This window comes from Rhinopithecus roxellana, chromosome 12 (genome assembly GCF_007565055.1).
Source record: "Rhinopithecus roxellana isolate Shanxi Qingling chromosome 12, ASM756505v1, whole genome shotgun sequence".
Taxonomy (NCBI): Eukaryota; Metazoa; Chordata; class Mammalia; order Primates; family Cercopithecidae; genus Rhinopithecus; species Rhinopithecus roxellana.
This window is the reverse complement of record NC_044560.1, coordinates 91,484,376-91,509,950: the sequence shown is the minus strand read 5'-3', so window position 1 is coordinate 91,509,950 and position 25,575 is coordinate 91,484,376. Positions and strand designations below refer to the sequence as shown.

General features: G+C 42.2%; 1 protein-coding gene across 2 annotated transcripts in view; it reads right to left on the bottom strand.

The window, feature by feature from the left end:
* The window catches only part of SMAP2 (small ArfGAP2), a 51,122-nt gene extending 26,358 nt beyond the window's left edge, over positions 1 to 24,764 (bottom strand). The window contains exon 1 of one of the 2 annotated variants that reach the window (XM_010354220.2): positions 24,216 to 24,764. In XM_010354220.2, the coding sequence (XP_010352522.1) occupies positions 24,216 to 24,318 (103 nt within the window). In that variant the 5' untranslated portion in view covers positions 24,319 to 24,764. Of the gene's footprint in view, positions 1 to 2,392; positions 2,528 to 24,215 lie in introns of those variants that run through there. The other variant, XM_030942137.1, reaches the window with a different exon arrangement.
* Between the last annotated feature and the right edge of the window lie 811 nt (positions 24,765 to 25,575).

The following is a 25,575-nucleotide window of genomic DNA, read 5'->3' as shown; positions in this document are numbered from 1 at the left end:
TGTGTGCCACAAGAGCTGACACCAGACCTGTGACATTCACTATCATATACCCACAGCATAGCATGATTCCTTGAACATAGCAGGGAGGCAACATTTTTTAAAAAATTAATTAAAACTGGCCGGGCGCGGTGGCTCAAGCCTGTAATCCCAGCACTTTGGGAGGCCGAGACGGGCGGATCACGAGGTCAGGAGACCGAGACCATCCTGGCTAACACGGTGAAACCCCGTCTCTACTAAAAAGTACAAAAAAATTAGCCGGGCGAGGTGGCGGTCGCCTGTAGTCCCAGCTACTCGGGAGGCTGAGGCAGGAGAATGGCGTGAACCCGGGAGGCGGAGCTTGCAGTGAGCTGAGATCCGGCCACAGCACTCCAGCCTGGGCGGCAGTGCAAGACTCCGTCTCAAAAAAAAAAAAAAAAAAAAAAAAAAAAAAAAAAATTAATTAAAACTAAGTGTGCTAGGTGCAGTGGAACATGTCTGTAGTCCCAGCTATTCAGGAGGCTGAGGGTGGAGAATCACTTGAACCCAGGAGTTTGAGGCCAGCCTGGGCAACATATTGACACTCTAACTCAAAAAAACAAAAGAACTAAGTAAATCCTTTGACCCCACTTGTAAGAATTCATCAGGGAAAAAACAGGTCAAGTACACAAAGAAATATGTTAAGAATGTTCATTATTACATCTTTATAAAAATTAGAAACATCAATAGGTTACATTAAGGAATTATGGTATCACCATTTAATGGGGAAAAATTTTGGAGCCTCTATTTGATACAAAAGTATCTCCATGATATAGTAATTTTTAAAATCCAGTATTAAAAGAGTATACATGAAACAATTCCATTTGTTTATAATATGAATAAATGAGCTGGGTGTGGTGGCATGCCTCTGTAGTCCTAGCTACTTGGGAGGCTGAGGTGGGAGTATTGCTTAAGCCCAAGGATTAAAGACTGCAATGAGCTATGATTGCACCATGGCACTCCATCGTAGGGAACAGAGCAAGACCTTGTAAAAAAAAAAAAAAAAAAAAAAGAAAAAGAAAAGAAAAAAGAATAAATGTACAGGTATGCACAGAAAAAAACATCTAGAAGGATGTATGTAAATTATTACTATATCTGGATAATGGGATTGTGAAACATCTATTTTCTTCTCTATATATACTCTCTGAATTGTTTGCAATGAGCTTTCTATTAATTTTGCAGTGGGAAAAACCAGTATAGACATCATAAAAATAAAACAACGCGAGCATCCAGGGCTTCTTACTGGCTGTAGGATAAGCTGAAACTCCTTAACATGATATATAAAGTCTGTTGAGAGCCTTGTGCTTTACACGTGCTGAGGAAGTCATAATTCTGAAATATGCGACACACTCAAATCTCTTTGACTACACCATTCTTTCTACCTGGAATGGCTTTCTCCCTCATTCCCTGCTTGACAAAGTTAAAAATCCAGTTCATCTATGACACCCTCCAGTGGAATAAACCTTAACTCCCTCTATCGCTAATAGCCCAGATAATAGCTTTGTTCTTCTAATACTTAATATCTTGTTCGAGTTGCTTACAGGTCTCTCTTGTCCTCAACAGACTATGAGCTCTGGAAGGCAATGACCATGTTCCTTCATCGTTTATCCCAAACACTTGACACAATGCTAGCAAACAGAAGATGGTACACAATAAATGTGTGTTGAATGAGTTAACCAACAAGCAACATAAATGTATATATTCTTCCTGATTTGCAAAATGAAAGGAGAAGAAGTTTTCACATGCCTTAAAGGATAGGGTATAACACAGAAAACGGATTAGGCTACTTTGGAGAGGCTTCAAAAGCAGAACTGGCACTAAGGAGTAGAAGTTGATTTTAGCACACTCTGGGGAAAAATTTTCTAACAATTAAGGTTGTATAAAAACAAATGCAGCATATCCAGAAATTGTAAAATCCCAGTTAGTGCAGTGTTCAAACAGAGGCTTGGTAATCAGTTCTCAGGGATGGTAGAGAAATGATCCCCATGTGGTGCATTGGGTGAACAATGAGCCCTACAGTTCTTTCTACTACTACAGTCCTACTACTACAGTAGATGGTTTGCAGTAATTTTTAGGTCCCTTCCTGCTTACCACTCAATGGTTCTGAAAATGTAAAATGAAATAAACAATTTATGAAGATGTTAGGTCTTGAGGAACCTAAAACACAAATCAAATTCAGTTCCTGGAGCCTACAACAGGCACTGAAAACTGGTTAAATGCAACATACACATGAGGAAGAACCTAAATCAACAAACTTGGATTTTATAAGAGATTAATTCTACATGACGTAGCTTGTCATTAACTCTGACCTAAAATTTGGAAGTCAAAGTAAAAAAGCAGCAGTATTTGTTTTAAGAACAAATCTAGTGCCAGTTACCTCAGTTCCACTCATTATATCCTTCCATTCTCTGATTCACTGAAAAGGAAGAATACACAGAAACACCAGTGGGATCTTCGAAAAATTATGTAGAGCTGCTGAGAGGTATGTTTACCTCTATGTTTTCATCTACACAAAACAGAGTTCATCAAGTTCCTTATTCCAAAATAACAATAAACAGTAACTTTGAACTTCTGTAAGTACAAACATTTTAAGGAACCATGAGACCAAAATAAAGGCTTATGCAATCAACCTCTGCTTTCAGAACACTTGCAAGAGAAGTCCCTTTCCATCTGGGCCATCTTGCAAGAATGTTGTTTCCGTTTGTCAAAAAGAAACACTGTCCACATTTGTACAGTTGAAAAAAGAGCATAAGTTAAGCTTAAAAATGTCTAAGACAAAATTAAAACATGTCTGAGACTGATTAGAGAATAAAGGTAAATCCTACACCAAGAAATTTACAATGAGAACATCAGAGGTGGAAAGAACTTTAGAAGTCCTCTTGGGTCCAACCTCCCACTGAATGCACCCTCCTTCTTTTTTTTTTTTTTTTTTTTTTTTGAGACGGAGTCTGGCTCTGTCGCCCAGGCTGGAGTGCAGTGGCCGGATCTCAGCTCACTGCAAGCTCCGCCTCCCGGGTTTACGCCATTCTCCCGCCTCAGCCTCCCGAGTAGCTGGGACTACAGGCGCCCGCCACCTCGCCCGGCTAGATTTTTGTATTTTTTTTAGTAGAGACGGGGTTTCACCGTGTTAGCCAGGATGGTCTTGATCTCCTGACCTCGTGATCCGCCCGTCTCGGCCTCCCAAAGTGCTGGGATTACAGGCTTGAGCCACCGCGCCCGGCCAGAATGCACCCTCCTTCTAAGGGTGACCACCTGGCTTGTCCAACGCTAAGTCAGTTATGTACCATTTCAAAAGATAGTCGGTTTGTCCATTAGACAGCATCGACTAGTAGAAAGGCCTTCCTTATACTGAGTCCGATTAATCTGTCTTCCTACCATTTTGATATCCTGGTGCTGCTTTTTACTCCCCCCATACTTATATATCAAAGTATGCAAGATAAAGATGGAGGTTTGGAGATTCTGGCGGAAGAAGGCAGCCACTTATATACTCAACCAAAATACAAGCCCGCTGAACCAGCTTGATCCAGGAGCTCAATGATAGAACAGACGTAGCAATTAGACAGACTGCTGTGATTATCAATGGAGATGAAGCAAAGCCACATTATCTTCCTAACAGGTAACCAGAAAAAGGAGGTTAAGGGAAGCAGAACACTGCTAAGTACTCACTAATGAAATGATTAGTCAATCTATATCTAAAGCTAATTCAGTAGTTAACTTAAAATGGCTTTTCTCAAAAAACATTAAAGCCTGTAACACAAAGAAATCAACAGGGAAGCAGACTGAGGTCTACTAGGAGAAAGGAAGGAGGCATTCTTCATCTTTCTCATATTATTTAAGTGGCCCTTCTTATCTACAGAGCTAAAGATACGGATTATCTAAACTACAGCACTAATTTCCTGTGTGACTTTAGACAAGTCAATACACCTCTCTGACAAGTCAATATACCTTAACCATATTATCTCAAATCTACCTCTTCTGAAAAACAGTAACTTTATCTCAAAAATTCATTAAACTACTCCAAAAAGGTTGAAGGGAAGGCAATTAACTTTTAGTAAATCTGGCTCCACATAATCTTACTGCCTTAGTTTATTATTATTATTATTATTATTATTATTATTATTATTATTATTATTTTGTAGAGGTGAGGTCTTGCTATGTTTTGAACTCCTGGACTCAAGTGATCTTCCCACCTTGGCTTCCCAAAGTACTGGGATTACAGGCAATGAGCCACTGGGCCTGGCCATTGGTTTATTATTAACAGGTAGGGATTTACTGTCACTCTTCCTTGTTGTCTCTCCCACCAGTGGAAGGTAACTAGTTTCTACTTGGGTGATGTTTCTGGGAATAAAGAACTATCAGTCATCCCGTATCATTATTATCAACTCAATTCCCCAGGTGACTTCAGGAGGGAAAGAATGGGATCCTAGTTTGGACCTTGTTGGCTCCGAAAAGGACATTCTGCCAACATATGTTCTGATAATGTCATCACCTCATTCAAAGCTATGTCACTGGACCCCCCCACCATCAACTGAACTCCAAACTTCAAAGTATGGCTTAAATTCTCCTGTGATCTGGGTCTTTCTTTAATTCTCATTACTCCTCTTCTCACTTCTGTATACCAACAATGACATCACTTCCTCTTAAAACTGTGTGTAGAGATGCCACTGGTCATGTTCCTGACTCACAGAGAAATCTGAGAGAGTGAATCCTACCCACAGAGACCCACAGGCCTTTTTCTGATTTGGGGATGGGATACAGACAGAGGGACTCTTGGACATGGTGAGTCCCTGTTCCAACTAGAGGACCTCCTGACTGCCACAAAAATCAACGTACACATATGTCAAAACACCACATTGTATACTGTAAACATACATAATTTTCATTTGTCAATTATATCGTCATGAAAAAAATTTATTTCCAGTTGGTCCTGGGAAAGCTATGCAGAGATCTTGGTAGTTATGTCTCAGAGCCGAGACAAGGCCCAAGTCTTTGGGGGTTTCCCTAGGAGATTCTGGTATGTGCTGCTATGATTGTTTTTATAGTAAAGAGCCAACGTATTTTAAGGAGGGAGAAAGAGCTAGCCAAGAGATTTTCTGACAGTTTTGAAGAACCCTGTAAAGTCAGTGAGATGAGATTGATTACATAAGCCAATGAGGCCCCCCAGTTGCTTCCATTAGAGGCCAGTCCCTTGATGCTACAAACACTGAATAAGACAAAAATTAAAAATCTGATCAGGTTCACCTCTTTCTTTGAGGACAATTGACTTTTTCAAAAAAGAGCAAAAGTGGACCCCCTTAAGCTTTCATTTCATGGAGTGAACTGATGATGGCTAACCTTCAAGACACGGTCACTTGAAGATCCATCAAAATCCTTCCAATCCCTAGTGACTCGTGCCCCAAACATCCTAAACACACCCCATAAGAGAGAACAACTTCTGAGGGAAATGGTAGATGGTGTGATTGAAACACTTATCTTAAGAAAGCTTAGAACTGTGCTCCCAAGAAAGCACAGGATGGAAGCAAAGAGTTCTAGAACTGAAGGAAAAAATCATTGCTGGAACATATGAATGAACTCAGTTGCAAATGATAAAGAGAGCCAGCTAAAAATCTATGACCAAAACTGCTGGAGAAGATAGATTTGCTTGCTCTCTTTAGAGTCAATTACATGGATAATGGCAATTTGGAACTGGAAAAAAGGGTGAATCAGAAATGGAGACCACTTAGACTATTGTCAGAAGTCAACTTGAAGAAACTCATTGATTCTGTTCATGCAAATACTCCTTAAAAAGGTTAGAAGAGGCCAGGCGTGGTACATCATGCCTGTAATGCCAGCACTTTGGGATGCTAAGGCTGGTGGATCACCTGAGGTCAGGGGTTCAAAACCAGCCTAGCCAACATGCTAAAACCCCATCTCTACTAAAAATACAAAAATTAGCCAGGCATTGTGGCTCACGCCTGTAATTCTAGCTATTTGGGAGGCTGAGGCAGGGGAGTTGCTTGAACCTGGGATGTGGAGGTTGCAGTGAGCTAAGATTGAGCCACTGCACTCCAGCTTGGGTGACAGAGCAAGACTCTGTCCCCCCCCCCCTCCAAAAAAGGGAGAAGAACTACTTACACTTTGTTGATCAACTTACAATCTCTCACAAATAGCTTTACAAGGCCTATTTCCTCTATTTCCAAAACATCTTTTTGTGCAAATCTTGCTCTGCCCACTTTCCCCATGAAGCTTTTCCTCCTTCCTATTCCAACTCCCACAGCACTCTGCTGCCTCTCCTGCTGCACTCAATGATTTGTGGTTGTTCTATTGTTGGGTTGTTTGTTCTTCTAAGATAGGGTTTTGCTTTGTTGCCCAAGCTAGAGTGCAGTGCAGCCTCAAACTCCTGCACTCAAGCAATCCTCCCACCTCAGCTTCTTGAGGAGCTGGGACTACAGGCATGTGCTACCATGCCTGGCCAGCTTTTATTTTTGAGAGCTCCTTTAGGTAACAACAACAAATAAAAGTATACTAATTTAGTATACTTTTTTTTTTTTTTAAGACGGATTCACGCTCTGTCGCCCAGGTTGGAGTGCAGTGGCATAATCTTGGCTCAATGCAACCTCCGCCTCCAGGGTTCACGCCATTCTCCTGCTTCAGCCTCCCCAGTACCTGGGACTACAGGCACATGCCTACCACGCCTGGCTAATTTTTTGTATTTTTAGTAGAGACGGCGGGGTTTCACCATGTTAGTCAGGATAGTCTTGATCTCCTGACCTAGTGATGCGCTCACCTCAGCCTCCCCAAGTGCTGGGATTACAGGCGTGAACCACGGTGCCCAGCCTAATTTAGTATACTTTTTAAAAACCTAGTATGAGTATTTTGCTTATGTGGATTTAAGTTTTTAGATCGCTTATTACAGAAAATCACACAAAGGTAATTTAAATACCCTAAATAGAAAGTCAAGGGAAAGGGTGTCCTTAATGCTCCTTGTCTCCTGGTTAGCCTATGATATTTTAGCTCTAGCCAATTTCCTTTACACAAAGACCCTGCTTAAAGCATTTATGAATAAGCTGGAAGAGTGGTGGATGAGACATGGCTTCTCTGAATAGGGGAGGGAGGACACAAAAAATAGCTGCTTTCATTGAGGGCAGGAAAGAGATTACTTCATTAGGAGCCAAACAGTGAGACTATCTCAGTACAAACAATTGTTTGGCTTGAAGACTCCATGTGGGTAATTACTCCAGCAAAGGCTCAGCTGGAATGGAACACGGAGGCTGCCAGGACCTAAGGATAGGGACTGACACAGGCTTAAGTGTCTGAATCATGGCTTTGGAATCCCAGAGCATCCCAGCAAAGATGCTCACCCCAATCAGCGAGAAGCACCCTTCTGCACCCAACCGAGTGAAGAATGTGAATGTAAAACAGATGAGAAAAACTGGGGTTACTGGGAGCAAATTCAAAGTTATTAAAACTAAACTGATATTTTATAGCAAATGTAGCAAGTCCAAAGATTAGATTTGTTGGGAAATCTAATGCATTTCAATCACCACTTCAATGGCTAACAACACGCTGGGTGGAGTTGGTGTGCAGGGAGGGACTGCTGAGCTAACAGCTGGGCAAATCATTTCAAAGTCAGCCAGGTGGACCTGATATTTTAAAACTTGATATTATAACTAAACCAATTTCCTAGTGACCTCACTTCAGGTAATATATGCAAACTTGGTTCTCAAGTTACTGTCTTCATCTCCTGGGGACATTTAGTTCTTTACATTTTTAGGTTACTTCAGGTTAACTTCCTCTTTGCAACAACCAGTATCTACTCATCTATTTAAAAATAAAAACAAAACAAAAAACTAAAGCTGCAAAGTGAGCCTGCCTGCTGCGGGAGGGAAGGGGCCTGTGTTTAGAAGAAGCTACTCAAAAGGGTGATATGGTCATTGTCCAGTGAGATTGCTCTTCAACCTCCATCCCTAGGATAGACTCCCCATACCACCACATTGACAAGGGATTTTTTCCCCTAGAAAGCTGAAGGGATAACTATCATAATACTAGGTTCTGGATGCACAAGACCCAGTCCCAATCCATAACTCACAATCCCAGGGCCTTCCTAAGTTGCTACCTGATAGCCTTTGCGAGTAAATGCTTTCATACATTTCAATTATTACCCTGACCAAGCCTAACAGCAGGCTGGGGGGTGTAGGCATATAGGGACTGCAGAGCTAACAGCTGGGCAATCATTTCAAAGTTGGCCTGGTGGACTCAACATTTATAAATTTGACATGGTCATTAAAGTCGCTCATAATCAAGTGTCAGCATTCATCTGTGTATAGTATACACTTGATACATGCTTACTGATTAAACAGGGAATAAGCAATAGTGGAACAATATGAAAACTGATATTAAAAACAGGCCATATTCAAATAGTCTCATCTTTGTCCCTCTAGACCAATGGCTCCCAATAGAAACAATTTCCCCTCAAGGGGCAATGCTGATGTCTAGAGACACTTCTGGTTGTCACAACTGGCAGAGGGGTGGGGAAGTGCTACTGGCATCTAGTGGGCAGAGGACAGGAATGCTGGCTTCTAAACATTCTAAAATGCCCTGGACAGTGCCCACAACAAGGAATCACCCAAAATGTCAATAGTCTGAGGTTGAGAAATCGTGCTCTAGAGGAACCATTTTTAAGCCATTTAGTTTGAAGTGAGACATAAGAATATGTCAGTTTTGTGGAAAGGCCTCTTCTCTTGTTCTGTAACAAACAGATACACATTTAGAGTACAAAATTCTAAAATTGTAACAAACCTTAGGAATGATCTAGTCTAAGCACAGTTGGAGAAGCTAAGGCCTAGAGAGGTCAAGTCATTTGCCCAAGTTCACAGAAGAAAGGATCCGCTGGACTGAACTTAGAATCACCTTTACACACCCAAATGTGTGTTATACATAGTAGATGCTCAATAATGGTCACTAAATTGATTATCTTGTTCTTTAGGTGTTCCTTTTTTTTTTTTTTTTTTAAGTTACAACATACAATTCACTCTCTGCTCCTGGGAACCTGAGACTGTTTGTGAAGACGAAGTTCTTCCCATCCACACTCCCCTTCCTCAAAAAAAAGCCCAGAAGGGAAAAATAGTGTAACGTACTAGAGCTCAAGACAGCGTGGCCAGGCAGAAAATGTTTTTCAATTGTTTCCAGGGAAGCTCACGTCTTTCACCCAGGCAGAGGCTCTACACAAAACCTTCTAAGTGAGCAAATGAGCCCTTGTGCAAGACCATGGACATGCGAATTTCTCTTCACAACTCAGCACAGCAGCTTTCCTAACACACTGGGGAAGTCCCAACCAACGGCAAACAGATGGAAAATCAGTGCCAGTTTCCCTGAATCACAACCACATCCAAACAACCTAGAGAGCTTTCAGTTCTAAACAAACAGCAGAATCAAAATGAATTCTGGGATCAAAGTACAGATGGTTGGTTAGTCCAGCGGGTGCTGAATATCAGTCATCAAAACAGCCCTGGCTTAAGGGAGGAGAGCCAAAGATGGAGATTTGCCCTTTGAAAAGGAAAACATTCACCACGACGTTTCAAAACCTAGGTGTTTCAGAATAGAATACAACGAGGTAGAGGTCAAAGATATGGCACAAGGGGGTGGGGCAAAGATACCAGCCATGTGAATAGAAAGATCCTGCAAAGGGAACATTAGGCAGATGAACCCAGGGAAGGTCTGGCGGGGCAGGGCAGGGGAAAGGCGGGGGGAGAGGTATCACAATTTCAAAAAAGCCCAAGTAAGATTCTTTAAATTAAGCAAACCTGTTCCATTGGGCACAAGGAGAGTTTCTAAAACTGCTGCAAGGCTATTAAATTCTACAGCACCTGAGAACAATGTCTAAATATTTACTCCCATCCCACGAAAGGGCTAAAGGGCTGCTATTTCAGCCTCCTGTTTCACACTTCATGCTACATTTTTCCCAAGACAATGTGTCACACCAAAACCTCCTACTGAGAGGGCAGAGGATTCGCTTCATGTCTAGCTCCAGCTTTCAAAGCAGCACAGGTGGCAGAAGCACAGAAATGAAATGGCACAAAGAAGCAATTACCACAAAGCAACCATGAGATTCACCTGCTCAGCTTCTTGGACTGTCACAGATCTTCAGCTATCTGGGCTAATAGTATGAGGGTGACTATCAAAAAACAAAAAAAAAGTATATGACCTGAACACATATTAATAGAATAACGCTGCTCATAACAGGGACACAGACACTATGTGCCAGACACTGTGCATGAGGTATGCAGATAGATGTGAAAACACAGTCCTTGTCCTCATTTCCAGTCTAAGGCCCTTCTTCAAAAAAAATAATAATGCAGTAGCTGTTACCTCCTTTCTACTAATGTAGGACCTCTAATCCATCTTCCTAGAGGACTAAGTTTAAGTGAATGAGGACTATATGAACAACCTAAGATGCTAGTCATTGGCACAAGGGTATTTCCGCACATCAGGTATACAAGGTGAAAGTGCCGGCCCATCTTGCTGTGATATGACCCATAAAGCTGTTCTTTATGTTCCTTATGTCCCTTATGTTCCTTATGTCCCTATGGAGAAACCAGGGTTCTCCCAAGTCCCCATTCCTTGCCTTAGCAGACATCTACTGCAACGAAGCAGTTCAGAATAATGCCCAGAGCAAAGCCGTCTCTACATGGGCTCAACCCAGAGAATCCCCCTGGTAACTTTTTCAATTAGAGGGCCCACTTGACTACTCAAATCTGAACACATAAATAACCCATCACTCTAACAACAACACAAAAATTTATACTTCCTTATTTGTATTGTTGAAAAGTTGAAAACTCAAATATTAACAATTGGGCAAGAGATAATAATGACATATTCTAATGATGGGATACAAAAAATGTTTTTAACGTCATGAAATAAGCTTATAATAAATGTTAAGCAAAAACGAATGATATAAAATCATTATGGTATAAGCTCAAGTAAATGGGTGATAAAAATTATGAAAAATAAGGCTGGGTGTGATGGTTGATGCCTGTAATCCCGGCACTCTGGCAGGCCAAGGCAGGCAGACGATGTGAGCTCAGGAGTTCGAGACTAGCCTGGGCAACATGGCAAAACCCTGTCTGTACTAAAAATACAAAAGTTAGCTGGGCGTGGTGGTGTGCACCTGTAGTCCCAGCTACTCGGAAGGCTTAGACAGAAGAACTGCTTGAGCCTGGTAGACAGAGGTTGCAGTGAGCTGAGATTGTGCCACTGTACTCCAGCTTGGGTGACGGAGCGAGAGACCTTGTCTCAAAAAAAAAAAAAAAAAAAAGAATTATGAAAAATATCTTCAGCATCATTATATTTTTCATACTTTCCAATGATTTTTATCATGGGGGATAGGTTTCATAATCATAAAAGATAAAGTTGTTGTTGTTTAAAAAAAACAAACAGCATTTACTGATTATAAGTGCAGGGATCCTCCCATCTCCCCAGCTCCTAAAATCCCGTAAGACAGAAAACAACTATGGCAACAAATCTTTCTTTCCTTAAATGTATGAGAAGTCTAATGAAACTGGGACCTATTTTTACTCTGCCCATAATATGGACCCTTGATCTGAGCCACTTGTGTCAGGCTACTTCTGTCGAGACGAGACTCAGAACAAGTTAGAATGCTCAGAGGAGCCAAGCTGGAGTCTTCCTGATTCCAATGTTGCATTTAATGAAGCTTCCTTTCTCTTTCATATAATCTGGGAATGTTAATACTGTAGTCACACTACAGGAAAGACCTTTCCTCAAGTTTCTCCTCCATCTGTAACAGTTCCTCTAACCGAACTCTTCATGCCTACTTTCAGAGAGACAAAGTCAATCCCTGTTCCAAACAGCTAATCTTTCAGTAAAAACGATTTCAACATAGCAGAAGAGCCTGCATCTCTTAATTCATTCCTTCTCAAATCAGCTGTCACACTCAAATTGGTTTCCGTCAGCTCTGCTGTTTTCAGCTATTTTGAACAAAAGCATCATGGTAAGAACAGGGAGTTTCCTTCCTGTTTCTCTTCTCAGGGTTTGTGTCAGTTACAAGGAGTGATAAAGTGTCAACAACAACAAAAATACACCAATGCCCCTTCTCTACAAGCTTTACACTACAGCATATGACGCCACCAGTTCACACAGAAAATCCTGTATGAAATTATTTTTGAAGGCATAGAACAAAAACCACCACCTAAATAATATTCAGACAAAATTTCCTTAACTCAAAACTAGAAACGCTATAGAACCATTTTCTAAATCCACACATTTGGGGACTTCCAGTTAGACAAGAAAAGAGGAAGTTAAACGACAAAATATACTGTGTGTACACTTTGGACCAATGAGGTGAAGTAACACTGCAGGATTAACATGTAAACCCACATCTAAAGATGTAAGCTCTGTGGTAGACAGAGCCTGGGGATTTATGGTCTTCCATCACCAGCAACTGCTGCAAAAGACAGCATGGCTATTTGAAGAAAAGGAAAAGAAAAGGTGCTCTATTTGCTCAAATCACCATGCTAGGACACGCTTATCAGCTACAGCTGAGAGTAGGTCTCTCCCCCTCTCGCATTTGCTTCACTGTTTCAACTCATCATAAAATGAGAGCATTACACATTTGGTTTGTGGGTGAAGGGAAATGACATGAGGCCTGAGGAACCCAGTTCTCATTGTTTCAGATTAAGAAATTTCTTCTTGGAAGCTTTGACCTGAAATTTTTTTTAAAAGAAGTAGTTTCCAAGTGAGTTTATGAAATCCAGAACTTAAATAAACTGTATTCTATATGTATTTAAAAGCAAACCAGAATTCCTACAGAAAATCTGTAAACTGAGGGGAAAAGAGGGCTATGGTCAACAAAATTTGTCAGAGAATCACTTAACATTAATTGAAAATGAAAAGAAGCAACAATAATAAAATTCTACTACTACCCAGTGACATGCTACAAAGGAGGGATTCCAGGGCAAGCTTCAGCCACACATGAGGGAGGATGGGAGATAAGGGGAAGAGCTGGACAAACTGAAGACGACCACCAGAGCAACCTTACGCTGACGGATGGCCACAGCTGAGGCAGATCTGGCTCATCTCTGGGGCTGTCCACTGGGGAGAGACCTGCAGTTCAGCCATCAGTGGACCGGCATTCACAAAGCCTGTGGGGAAACACAGGATCCAGAAGAATAGGGTAGGGAAGGAGAAAGTGTAGGAAACGGAATAGTCAAACACAGCAGTGAAATATTATATTTATTAAATATGAAGCTTCAAAAATGCATAGATGGATCTTTTTTTTTTTTTGGAGACAGAGTCTCGCTCTGTCGCCCAGGCTGGAGTGCAGTGGCCGGATCTCAGCTCACTGCAAGCTCCGCCTCCCGGGTTTACGCCATTTTCCTGCCTCAGCCTCCCGAGTAGCTGGGACTACAGGCGCCCACCACCTCGCCCGGCTAGTTTTTTTGTATTTTTTTTTTTTAATAGAGATGGGGTTTCACCGTGTTAGCCAGGATGGTCTCGATCTCCTGACCTTGTGATCCACCCGTCTCGGCCTCCCAAAGTGCTGGGATTACAGGCTTGAGCCAGATGGATCTCTTAAGTTGAAATGGACCAGTTGAAAAGAACCGGTACTCTGGAAAGCAGTCTGATACGCTTTTTCAAATCCCAAATTACATTTTCATTACACCTGTGAATTATAGTAACCGCCTGCCAAGAGGAAATGAGTTTTTTGGAGAAAAGAAAGAAACAAGGAAATCTATACAATTGTTACAGTTGGTAACTTCACTCAAACAATGAGAGTCCTTTATCTGTGGCCACTGTGGGAAGTAACAGCCTAAAAGCAAACATACTCACACTGCACTGAAAACTCTGCTGGCCTAGTTCCACCAATTCCATTAATACAGCAAAGGCCCAAATGCAGGTGACCTGATTGACAAAAAAAGCACTTCTAGAAAGGGCTGAACTTGTCTCATATAACTCATTAGACACTTTTATAATCAAGAAGAAAACAAGTAGCCACAACTTGGAAAGCTCTGCCCTTAAATGGAGCAGCAGCAACATTCCTTACAAGACAAAATATTTTTTCAGGTCAGGGTAGAAGAAAACAGACCCAGCGATCTTGCCTGCCTCACCCAGTGCAAACTTATCTGAAGTTGTGGGGTAAAACAAACAAATCAGTAAGACTAGTCAAACTGACATGCAGCACAAGATAAAACAGCCACACTGCAGTCACCTTAACTATAAAGAAAAGACTGAGCTGAGGCCCGGGCTTGGTGGCTCATGTCTGCAATCCCAGCACTTTGGGAGGCCAAGGAGGGTGGATCACTTGAGGCCAGGAGTTTGAGACCAGCCGGGCCAATGTGGTGAGACCCTGTCTCTACTCCAAAAATACAAATAATTAGCTGAGCATGGAGGCACACACCTATAATCCCAGCTACTTGGAAGGCTGAGGCATGAGAATCACTTGAACCCGGGAGTCAGAGATGGCAGTGAGCTGAGACGGCATCAAAGCACTCCAGCCTGGGCAACAGAGCAAGACTCTGTCTCCAAAAAACGAAAGAAAAAAAGAAAAAAGAAAAAAAAAGAGTGAGCTGTACCATGTTTTAAGGCTGCAATCCTCAACATTCTCTGTGTATGGCTTCTGTGTTATTAATTCAAGCTGTCCAGTTGTAGATGTACTCAATGTGGATACACCATACCTAAGACTTCTCAGAATTGACAGGGTGGGAACTTATTTTCTGAGTAACCTAAGTTGCTCCTGGCAGCAGCCAACAGTCAAATACATTTCAATATAGGAGCCAATTTGCCTAGTCATACCCCCTAAGTATATAAACTATGAGTTGTTACATTACTTCCTGGGACTAATAATTGTTTCACCAACAGTCAAGATCCTTTAGAAGCACTCAACGTTGTATCTGCCGGAAAACCTTCTGTTCTCTTGTCCAAAATAATTCAAATACTATAAAGGGAAAGAAATTACATCTTGGAGAATTCAGTGCCTTTGTGTCTTTGCCTGTTTGCGCTGGGATCACAGGGAACTACATCTCCCAGGCTCCCTTTGCCAAATGATTTCGGGATAAGTTCCATCAATGGGAGGCACTGACGAGGATAAGAGGCAGGAGCAGGGAGCAGCCAGGGTAACACACTCTCTCACTCGGCCGAGTTCCAGCTGTCACCAGACAGCTCCTCTTTCCATGCTTCAGCTCACACCAGACCACAGGGGCTTCCAGCCCTTGGTGACACCAGTGTGCCATCTATTTCCCTTGTGGGCACAGTAGTTCCCAGGCATTGCTAATCGATGGGGTGCCTCACCAGCCTGTTTAGCTCCTTGGCTTTTCTAGCAGCTGTGTAACCTATTCCCTATTTTAAATTCCCTCTGCTTATAAGACCAACAGTGGCTTCTGTTCCCGACTGGTCCTTGACTGACATAGGACCTTCCAAACATATTTTAAAACTTATTTTTCAGAAAATTAATAGCTTTCCTAAGAATTAAAACAATTATTCAGATAACCTAGAAAAGGTATCTTCTAATATGAAACAAAACATTTACAGATGACAAAATCAATTCATGCATTCAAACAAATATTTACTGAGAGCTTGATCTGTGCCAAGCACTGTTCTAGGTGCTGGGAATACTACAGTGAACAAACCAGGCATAGACCCCTGTCCCCTAGCTTACATTCTAGGGACGGGTAAAGTGTGGCACATTACGATTTTTAAAATTAGCCAATACAGGACTGTTGCTTTAACAATAGAGGAATTTGATAAAAGTGGATTAACTTTAAGGTGTTCTACTCTACAAAGACTTGGTTCTTACCTTTTCAATGTGGTAGGAACTGTCACATTCCAGGGGCCAATACAGAACTTCTTCAAAGCTAGTATCTAGTTAAACTGGCCACTTGATCAAACAGGAGTGCAACTGTGATAAGGATTTAAACAGACACAATAACAAAAGATAGGCACTGTGTGCGTACAGTGTAAAGCATATGTATGTTTTATGCAGATTCTTGCTTGGCATCATTTTTACAGGAAATACCATTTGGAGGAACTGAGTCTGACTCAATTTAATAAGTCACTTTATCCCTTCTCTGTAGCGCAGGTAGAGTCCATCAACATAATATATAAAGCCAGTGGCAATATCCCTTCTCTGTAGCGCAGGTAGAGTCCATCAACATATAAAGCCAGTGGCAATGTACATAACAAGTAGAATGTTGCAGTCACTGATTGCATGACACAATTTCCAAGATGGAATTTTCAGGCAGAAGAACAGAAACAGACAATGACTCATGTGGTGAACAGTTATATAGACAACTGTGCCCAAGAAAGCTGCCACCTACATACCATAATGACATCAGATGAAAAATGCAGAAAGAAGGTAGTTTTCTAATTTATCTAGAAAAAAAAAGATTTGCTGAAAAGTATATATACTGAGAGATGAGACTGCTGCTACCTGTTTATGCATCCTAAGCACTGAGCAACCAGAAGCACACATCAGGTATTCCAAATGTGACCTGCTTGAGCCTAAGAGCATGTTCAGCCTCAAAAATCAACATCATGAGCTCCAGAAATAACATAATATCTACTTCTGGCACTTCACTAGACTTATGCTAAAATAATTTAATGTACCCACAAAGGTACATTTCAATGGAGAATTTATGGTCACCGTGCTCAGACCTTTCTTACTATTCAGCGATTAGGCAGTGTTTCATGCCTGCAATATTTATAACCCCATGTGAATAGCAGGTAGACCTACAATACTATGGGCTTCTTACACAACAGGAAGTCTAAAGCATAGTTCATATTCAAAATCTCAGTGTCACGGAGCAAGTCAACCACAGAGCTCAGGTTTTAACCTTACAGGATCCTAACTATCTATCAAACTCTACTCCTCATCACTCCTCAAAATGCAGTCAAAATATACTAAAGAATCCCCCCCCCCCCCCGCCCAACACACACACACAAAACAGTGCACCTCGGAGGCTTTGCACATTCTGTTCCCTCTTCCTAGAATGCAAAGTTCCCTAAATTCACTTGGCAAATCATGCTTATCCTTTAAGACACAGCCTACTTTTCTCTTTGAAGCCATGACTTCCTGAGGAAGACTTCTTTGCCTTCTTCAGTGCTTTCATTTCTCCCTGTATACCATGCCACAATAATTTCTATATTGCATCATTTATATTTGTACACATCTGCTTCCCCATTAGACCGTAAAATCCTTGAGACCAAAAACCCTTTCTTTTAATCTATATATCCTGGTACAATGTCTGAGAAAAAGTAGGTAGTAAGTGCTTAAGAAACATTTTCTGAATGACTATATGTAGTAGGGGATCTCAGGCTTGCAAAGTTCCCCTAAAAGATATTACATTTTCTATTCTTCATCTCACTGGCACCAAATGATATTTAAAGGGCAAGGAGAACAAATAGGAAAGTATCTCTCAGGGAACAGGTTTAATATGTTGACATTAAAAGACAATCTAATGGGGATTTTGATAAATCACTTTCAGTAAAACTATATCAATCTACCCATGACAGTGCACTAGCTGTAAAAACCCAGAAATGTATGTGATCTTGGCTAGAGAAAGGCATTTAACAACTAGAAATGGAAGCAGAACTCCTTCTGTTGTTTAGCTCCATTGGAATTTTTACTTTTTAAAAGGTGCCACAGACGACGTGGTGGCTCACACCTGTAATCCCAGCACTTTGAGAGGCTAAGGTGGGCGGATCACCTGAGGTCAGGGGTTCAAGACCAGTCTGGCCAATATGATGAAACTCTGTCTCTACTAAAAATACAAAATATTAGCTGAGTGTGGTGGAAGGAGCCTGTAATCCCAGCTACTCGGGAGGCTGAGGCAGGAGAATCCCTTGAACCCGGAAAGCAGAGGCTGCAGTGAGCCAAGACTGCGCCACTGAACTCCAGTCTGGCAACAGAGCGAGACTCCATCTCAAAAGAAAAAAAAAGTGCCACAGATACAGCTAAAATAATTTAAAATTGATAGGAAAGTTCATTTCTAAGGAATATTTAACAAGCAATGACTTGGCTATCAACAGAAAACAAATGTAAAGCAAAGCTAAAGATTAATGTACATGAGTTGAAATTTAAGACAACTATGAGAAAATTTCTACACAAAGAAATTCCCTGGTCTAATTTTTCATACGAGTTTGAAATCAGGAAACATCCAGAGACCATCCTCAAGGGTACCATAAAGCACATTTGCAAAAATGCCAGAACTCCATATATAGAAAATGGTTTTGGCTTAAAGACTAGGGAATTACTGGGTGAGTCATTCTAACTGTGGCTTCCAGTAACCAGACTATCTTAAGGGAATAAAGTCAAAAGTAAAACTAATAAAATCAAGATAAAAAAATTTATTATCAGCAATGGTGAAAATAAATAATGCAGACATTTGTGTAACACATTAGCTTACAAAGCACTTTCGTTTTTCAAACTAGGAAAATTAAACTGAGAAAGTTAGGTGTATGTGGAATCAGGTCACCAAGCTGCAATAAGCAAAGTAAAGGAGTTTAACTAGCTGTTCCAACACCAAGTCTACAGACTCTTCCATTATTCTGCCTCTCTGCCATCTTAACGGTAGGCTTATATGTGTCTATGGACCTAGGACACTTTCTAAGATGCCTTCAAAGAGAGCAGAGTCCACTGGGCGTGGTGGCTTGTGCCTGTAATCCCAACATTTTGGGAGGCCAAGGTGGGCAGATAACTTGAGCTCAGGAGTTCAAGACCAGCCTTGACAACATGGTCAAACCTTGTCTCTGCTAAAAATATAAAAGTTAGTCAGGTGCCTGTAATCCCCACTACTCAGGAGGCTGAGGCAGGAGAACTTGACCCCAGGAGGTGGAGTTTGCAGTGAGCCAAGATAGCGCCATTGCACTTAGCAAGACTCCGTCTCAAAAAAAAAGAGAGAGAAAGAGCAGTGTCTTCCAAATCATTTAAGAATATCTTTCAACTTAATCAAGATAACTTGGTCACAGCCTTAGAAAACACCCTCAAAGAACAAAGCACTCCTCAATGTGCATGGAAAGTGAGTGCTCTCCATGTTCTGTTGATTGAAAAATGCAGATGTCAAGAGCTGTGGGCAATATGCTACCGTTTGCATCAAAGCACTGCAAAGGAATATATTTAAATGTTGTTGTTTGTCTACGCATATATTATCTCTTAAAAGTCACGTAAGAAATTGCCAACAATGGGCTAGGTATGGTGGTTCACACCTGTAATCCCAGCACTTTGGGAGGCCGAGGCGAGTCGATCACCCAAGGTCAGGAGTTCGAGGCCAGCCTGACCAACATGGTGAAACCCCATCTCTACTAAAAATAGAGGGTGCCCAGCTACTTGGGAGGCTGAGGCAGGAGAATCACCTGAACCCGGGAGGGAGAGGTTACAGGGAGCCAAGATCTCGCCATTGCACTCCAGCCTGGGCGACAAAAGCAAAACTCTGTCTCACAAAAAAAAAAAAAAAAGAAAAAAAAAAAAAGAAAAGAAATTGCCAACAATGGTTACTTTCAGGGAGGGAAAATGGTGGCTCAGAGATGAGGGACAGGAGAATGATTTTATACTGTATATATTCCCCTTTGGACCTTCTGAATTTTGAACTACATGAAAGTGCTACCTTTTTTAAAAAGTAAATTTAAATGTAAATTTAAAAATATACAATAGGAGTTGGAACGCAGGCAGTGTTGGCTGGGGTGAAACATTTCAGAGATGGGATGTAGCAGAAGAAGGGAAAAGCAAAAAATTATTACACTTTCTGTCAGACTCTAGAATTTCATATGGTGTTTCAGTCTGAGGTAAATATTCCTCAAGATGATCAAATGTCTTGTACTTTTAACTCTTTGCTCTGCCGGGTATGATGTGTCACACCTGTAATCCCAACACTTTGGGAGGCTGAGACGGGAAGACTCCTTGAGCCCAGGAGTTAGAACCAGCCTGAGAAACATAGTGAGACCCTGTCTCAATTGTAGATAATCCAGTAAATGAATAAATACATCTTTGCCCATCAAACACCTCTTAATTTCTCACAAACCTTGACACTAAGAAAGGAGTGTCCCAATAGTGGACACAAATATTTAGGTCATCAGAAAGGTATAGTCAGCCCTCTGTTAGAAATGGATTCTGCATCTGTGGATTCAACCAACTGCAGATTGAAAATATTCCAAAACATGACTGGGTCCTGTGGCACATGCCTGTAGTCCCAGCACTCTGGAAGGCTAAGCGGGAGGACAGATTGAGTCTGAGGCTACAGTGAGCTATAATTGCACCACTGCACTCCAGCCTGGGCGGCAGAGCAAGACCCTGTCTCAAAAAAAAAAAAAAAAGAAAATATTCAGTAAAAAATGGATGGTTGCATCTGTACAGAACATGTGCAGACTTTTTTCCTTGTCATTATTCCCTAAATGATACAGAGTAACAACTACTGGCATAGCATTAACATTGTATTAGGTATTATAAGTAATCTAGAGATGATTTAAAGTATAATGGAGGATGTATAAAAGTTATATGCAAGCACTACGCCATTTGTATCAGGGACTCGAGCATCTGTGGATTTTAGTACCCCAGAAGGTTCCTGGAACCAATCCCCCATGGATACCAAAGGACAACTGTAGATCCTTTCATAGTAAATAAGATAGTGTCCAGTTTAAAACATAGTCTCTGAAGGGGTGGCTTAGCAGTTATTCCTGACACACGGATAAAATCTGGAACTGCAGAGCTAGAAGTTAAATCTTGGACCAGTATGACCCTAAGTACGAAGGAAATATGACCCATATCCAAAAATGGAAGCCAGACTCAATAAATCAGCCAGAGTTACCATTCACATAGCTGGAATTTTCAGTAGTTTTGTCCTCTGTTCTATCACTACCTAAGTCAATCCAAAAGTTCACCCTAAAAGTCACATTAACCCCAGGGCTTTGGGTAATGAAGAAATCACATCTTGAGCCTAGAACAAATCATACCATTTCTTAAAAAGGCAGCACCAAAGAAGTTTCCTTTCCCACACTGAAATTACTGGAATGGTTTCGTGGCCCCAGAAACTGGTGAGACTCGTGCCCAAGCGAGTTAAAAACCCCAGGATCAACAAAACTTGTACAAAGTAAAAAGAACACATGCTTATTCTCTATTCTGATGTTTATTTGTTTTGTTTTATTTTTGAGACGGGGTCTTGCTCTTTCCCAGGCTGGAGCACAGTGGCACTCGATCATGACTCACTGCAGCTTCGACCTCCTGGGCTCAGGTGCCCAGGTGATCCTCCTGCCTCAGCCTCCTGAGTAGCCGGGACCACAGATGCGCACCACCATACCCAACTAATTTCTAAATTATTTGTAGCCACAAGGTCACACTGTGTTGCCCAGACTGGTCTTGAACTCCTGGATTCAACTGATCCTCCTTCCTCGGCCTCTCAAAGTGCTGGGATTACAGGTTTGAGCCACCACACCCAGCCTCTATTCTGAAGTTTAAATCACATACCTTAAAAGTCAACTAATAAATGTTTCTAAATAAGTATAAGAATTTAAAAATAAAAGTTATTGCCAAAGAGTTATATTTTGGAACACTGCAAAAATACCTGCTTATAGGTCTACAGTCTACGCCACATCGTCTAACTGTATATTAATAGATGAGCAATCACTCACCATATCCTATACAGTTAACTTCCAATTTTTTAGGAAAGGACCCAGGAATACAGGTAAATAAACTGAAACCCAATTCTCATTTTAGCCAACACTTTTTAAATTCCTCCTCCAATGAAATGTGTTTTTTTATCAGCACTAACAGGTAACAATTTATTGATCCAAACATCTTTTCCTTCAACAATCTGATAGTTGTCCAAATGATCATTATGACAACCAAAATTAGAAAATAGTAGGGGAAAAAGAGTGAGAGGGCTTTGAGGGGTGGAATGGGATAGATAATTCATAAACTGGATAAACAGAGGCCTCAACAAATGCCTGTCATAATCGAAAGATGACTGACCCATTGTCATCTCAATACAATGACCAAGTCACTGAAGCCACCTGGTAAAATGTAAAACGAACTTTTGAAAAGAAATTGTTTGAGGATCCAGGAGTCTACCATCAACAGTAGTTAATAAAGTTTACAAGCCAGCAGTTACTAGTTCTCATTAAGAATTAACTGATACTTCATAACCTGATCCCCAGTAAGCTTATTAATAAAAAGCAATGGAAATTTGGGGCTGGGTGTGGTGACTCACGCCTGTAATCCCAACACTTTGGGAGGCCAAGACAGGTAGATCACCTGAGGTCAGGAGTTTGAGACCAGCCTGACCAACATGGTGAAACCCTGTCTCTACTAAAAATACAAAAATCAGCTGGGCATGGTGGTGGGCATCTGTAATCCCAGGTACTCGGGAGGCTCAGGCAGGAGAATCCCTTGAACCCGTGAGGCGGAGGTTGCAGTGAGTCGAGATTGCGCCATTGCACTCCACCCTGGGCGACAAGAGTGAAAATCTGTCTCAAAAACATAAAAATAAAAAATAAAATAAATAAAAAGCAATGGAAATGTGGAGGAAGAAGTAGTGAATCAGCTTCTCTCTTCTATATGCTGTATTTTATTGGAATATGAGTAAGTACAAGGGTAATATGAGAAATGGGGGGGGGGGTTCTAGTCACCAAAATGGCATCTGACTCTCCAAATGCAGCAATGCTCATTCCAGTGGGTGCTTCACTGTGACTCAAGATCTGTCAAATGAGGACATAAGGGAATTTGAATAAAGCCAAGATACGCTCCTAAAATCAACAGACTCTTCCAATAGATTTAACAGAAGATCTAACAGTAATCAACCTATAAGACACTAACCTACTCAACATAAATTGATTCTAAAATACTTTTTAAAATGAATTATTGCTAATGCAAAAAGTCAGGAAATAAGTCTAGGAATTTGTTTTCCTAATGGCACTTCCATCTATATATTGGTAGAGGTCACTAAAACACATTACTAGGTGTCACATTGTATCATTCCCCTGTTCTCCTTTTATAACCTTATTCTTCAAAAATAAAAGGTAATTATGTGAAAGCATCAATTAAGTATTTCCTTCCTTTCTCAAAACAGATAAATACAAATATAACTGAATCTTTGTTTTATAGTATATGCCCACTACGCTATACGGCAAACAACCCTGGCAAATCCACTGCATAGTCGCCCTCAAATTGTAACTATTCATTTCTCCCCAACCAAAGGGAAAATAATTTTCCCAACTCCTCCAATTATATGCCAAAAGAATTAGAAAATACAGGAAAAAAAAGATTCACAGAAGCTTGTATAAGTGTCAAGTGCCAACATTTCACTAATAACCAAGATTTCCTATTGTACAGACTTTTAATTGTATCAAATCATGAATCTTCTAGGGCACAGAAAACAAAGACTAAATGGTTCTGCCAATTTACAATGATCATATTTCACCTTTAGAAGTGTAATCACCATAGAAGCAACGAATTCATCGAATTCATCTTTCTGTCTCCACTGATTAAACGGATCCTGCACTACAGGCATAATCGGCTAGTTTCTGCCACCACTCACACATAGGCCTCCAAAGCACTCTACAAGCCAGGGCTAGGCTGTCTAGAAATCCGCACTGTGTCACTGCATAAGGCAGTTTCCCACTGCACATATCCAGGAGGAATAAAACCACCTAAGCACTCTTGTCAGATCTTAGAAAGGCTGCAAAATCACAGGAGTTGCTAACTAAAGAGCAGGCAGCAACAATCACCACCTTTAAAAATCATTTAAGCAGTTTTCCTCTCCGCCATCTCACTTCCCTCCTCCTCCTCCTCGTCATTCTCTCTCCTCTCTCTCTCTCTCTCTCTCACACACACACACACACACATACACACACACACACACACGCATGCACTGCAGTTCATCCCCAGCTTTGCAAGTGACATGCTGGGAGCTCTGGACTGACAGCCGGCCCAGAACTCATTCAGAGCCCTCAAATACAGACATTCTCACCTGAACACTCCAGGCAACTTCCACCTGCACCATCACTTCCACCCTCCCCGACACACACACAGTCGCCCTCGCAAGCTCTCCCCACACCAATCCCCGAGCAGCAGAAAGCCCAGCAGGCTCATTGCAAGCGCAGCACGCGTTACCACTTACAAGCCGAGTTGGGCGGCCTAAGCTCCAGAAACCTCCTCTTCACGCAGCCCACCCCCACCACCCCAACGCGGCTGGACCCCTGGCCCGCCAGGTGGGATGCGCTACCTTTGGACTGGCAATCCGCACAAAACTTGTTATCCTCCTCCAGCAGCAGGTTGGCCAGGACAGCCTGGTACCGATCCACGTCCTTCACCGACTTGCCCGTCATGGCCAGGGTGCCGGCGGGGGCAGAGGGCGACGCGCCCTCCTCGCCCCCAGAGACCCCTGCCTCAGTCCGGGGGTGAGGACTCCCGGTCCCCCGCCCAGGGGCAAATCCTGAGCGGGGAGAGCCCTCTCCTCTGGCCCCGCCGGACGCCCCTTCCCGGGTCGGCGGCGTCGGTCCCCCACTCCGCAGCCCCTCGGCGCGGCGCCCCTTGGCGGGCTTAGGGACAGGCCCGCGTCCAGGAGAGGCTGCGGGGCCAGAGACCCTCAGCCCAGAAAAAGGCAGACCACGAGCCTCCTGGGTGCCGGACGCAGAAATGACCCTCTGGCCGGCCTGTCTGCTGGCCTTGCGTCCCGCGCCTCGGTTTCCCTGGCAGCTGCCGTCAGCTCCTCTACCACCTCCGCCGCCTACTTCCGGCAGCTCTTCCTCCCCACCTCCACCCTGCCCAGCCCGCGCATGCGCCCCGCCCCCACCGTGCCGCACTGGGCTCTTCCTTCAGCTCCGCCTCTCGGCAACCAATCGGTGGAGAAGCGGGGGGCGAGGCTTGGTGGGGGCGGAGGGAAGGGTTGGGCACGCCTCCTGCGTGTCCTTGGAAGAGAATGAATGGAGCCTGGTAGAAAGGGAGTGGAGGGAATGGAAGAAAGTGAAGGAAGACAACAACTAACATTTACTGAGCTCTTACTATGCGCTAGGCACTGTGTTAAGCACTTTACATGAATTATCCCAATATAATCCTCACAACAACCCTATGAATTACTTATCATCCTTATGTAACCTAAGCGTTGTGGATACTCCAAAGTCCTCCAGCTTGTTTTTTCCAACAGCCAAATAAAAGAGTCCAAGCCCCTAACCCAGAATATAAGAACGTCACCCCCTCCCCAAATTTTCAGAGGACTCTGGTCACCTCTCACTTGGAATACATGCTCTCACTAATACTCATTAGCTCTCCTCTGTGACTCCTGCCTTTTTGGATATTGTTTGGCCTGGTGCCCAGACATTGCTGTCTTCTTCCATTTCTTAAACTCTCACAAAACAGCGAGCTTTGTGTGGCAGACTTTTACTGAATGTTATTTGGGAAGGATGGAGGACAGCGATTAAAGCATAGCACAGAACAGGCAACTCCTTAAAAATGATTATTAAACATCGTTGTACAAAGCCACCCTTGCTACAGATAATTTCTCATTGTCTGTCCTTTTCCTTAGGGATCCACCTGCCATCTGGCTTGTGTTTTCATTCACTTATTCATTCATTCACTGAGCACAA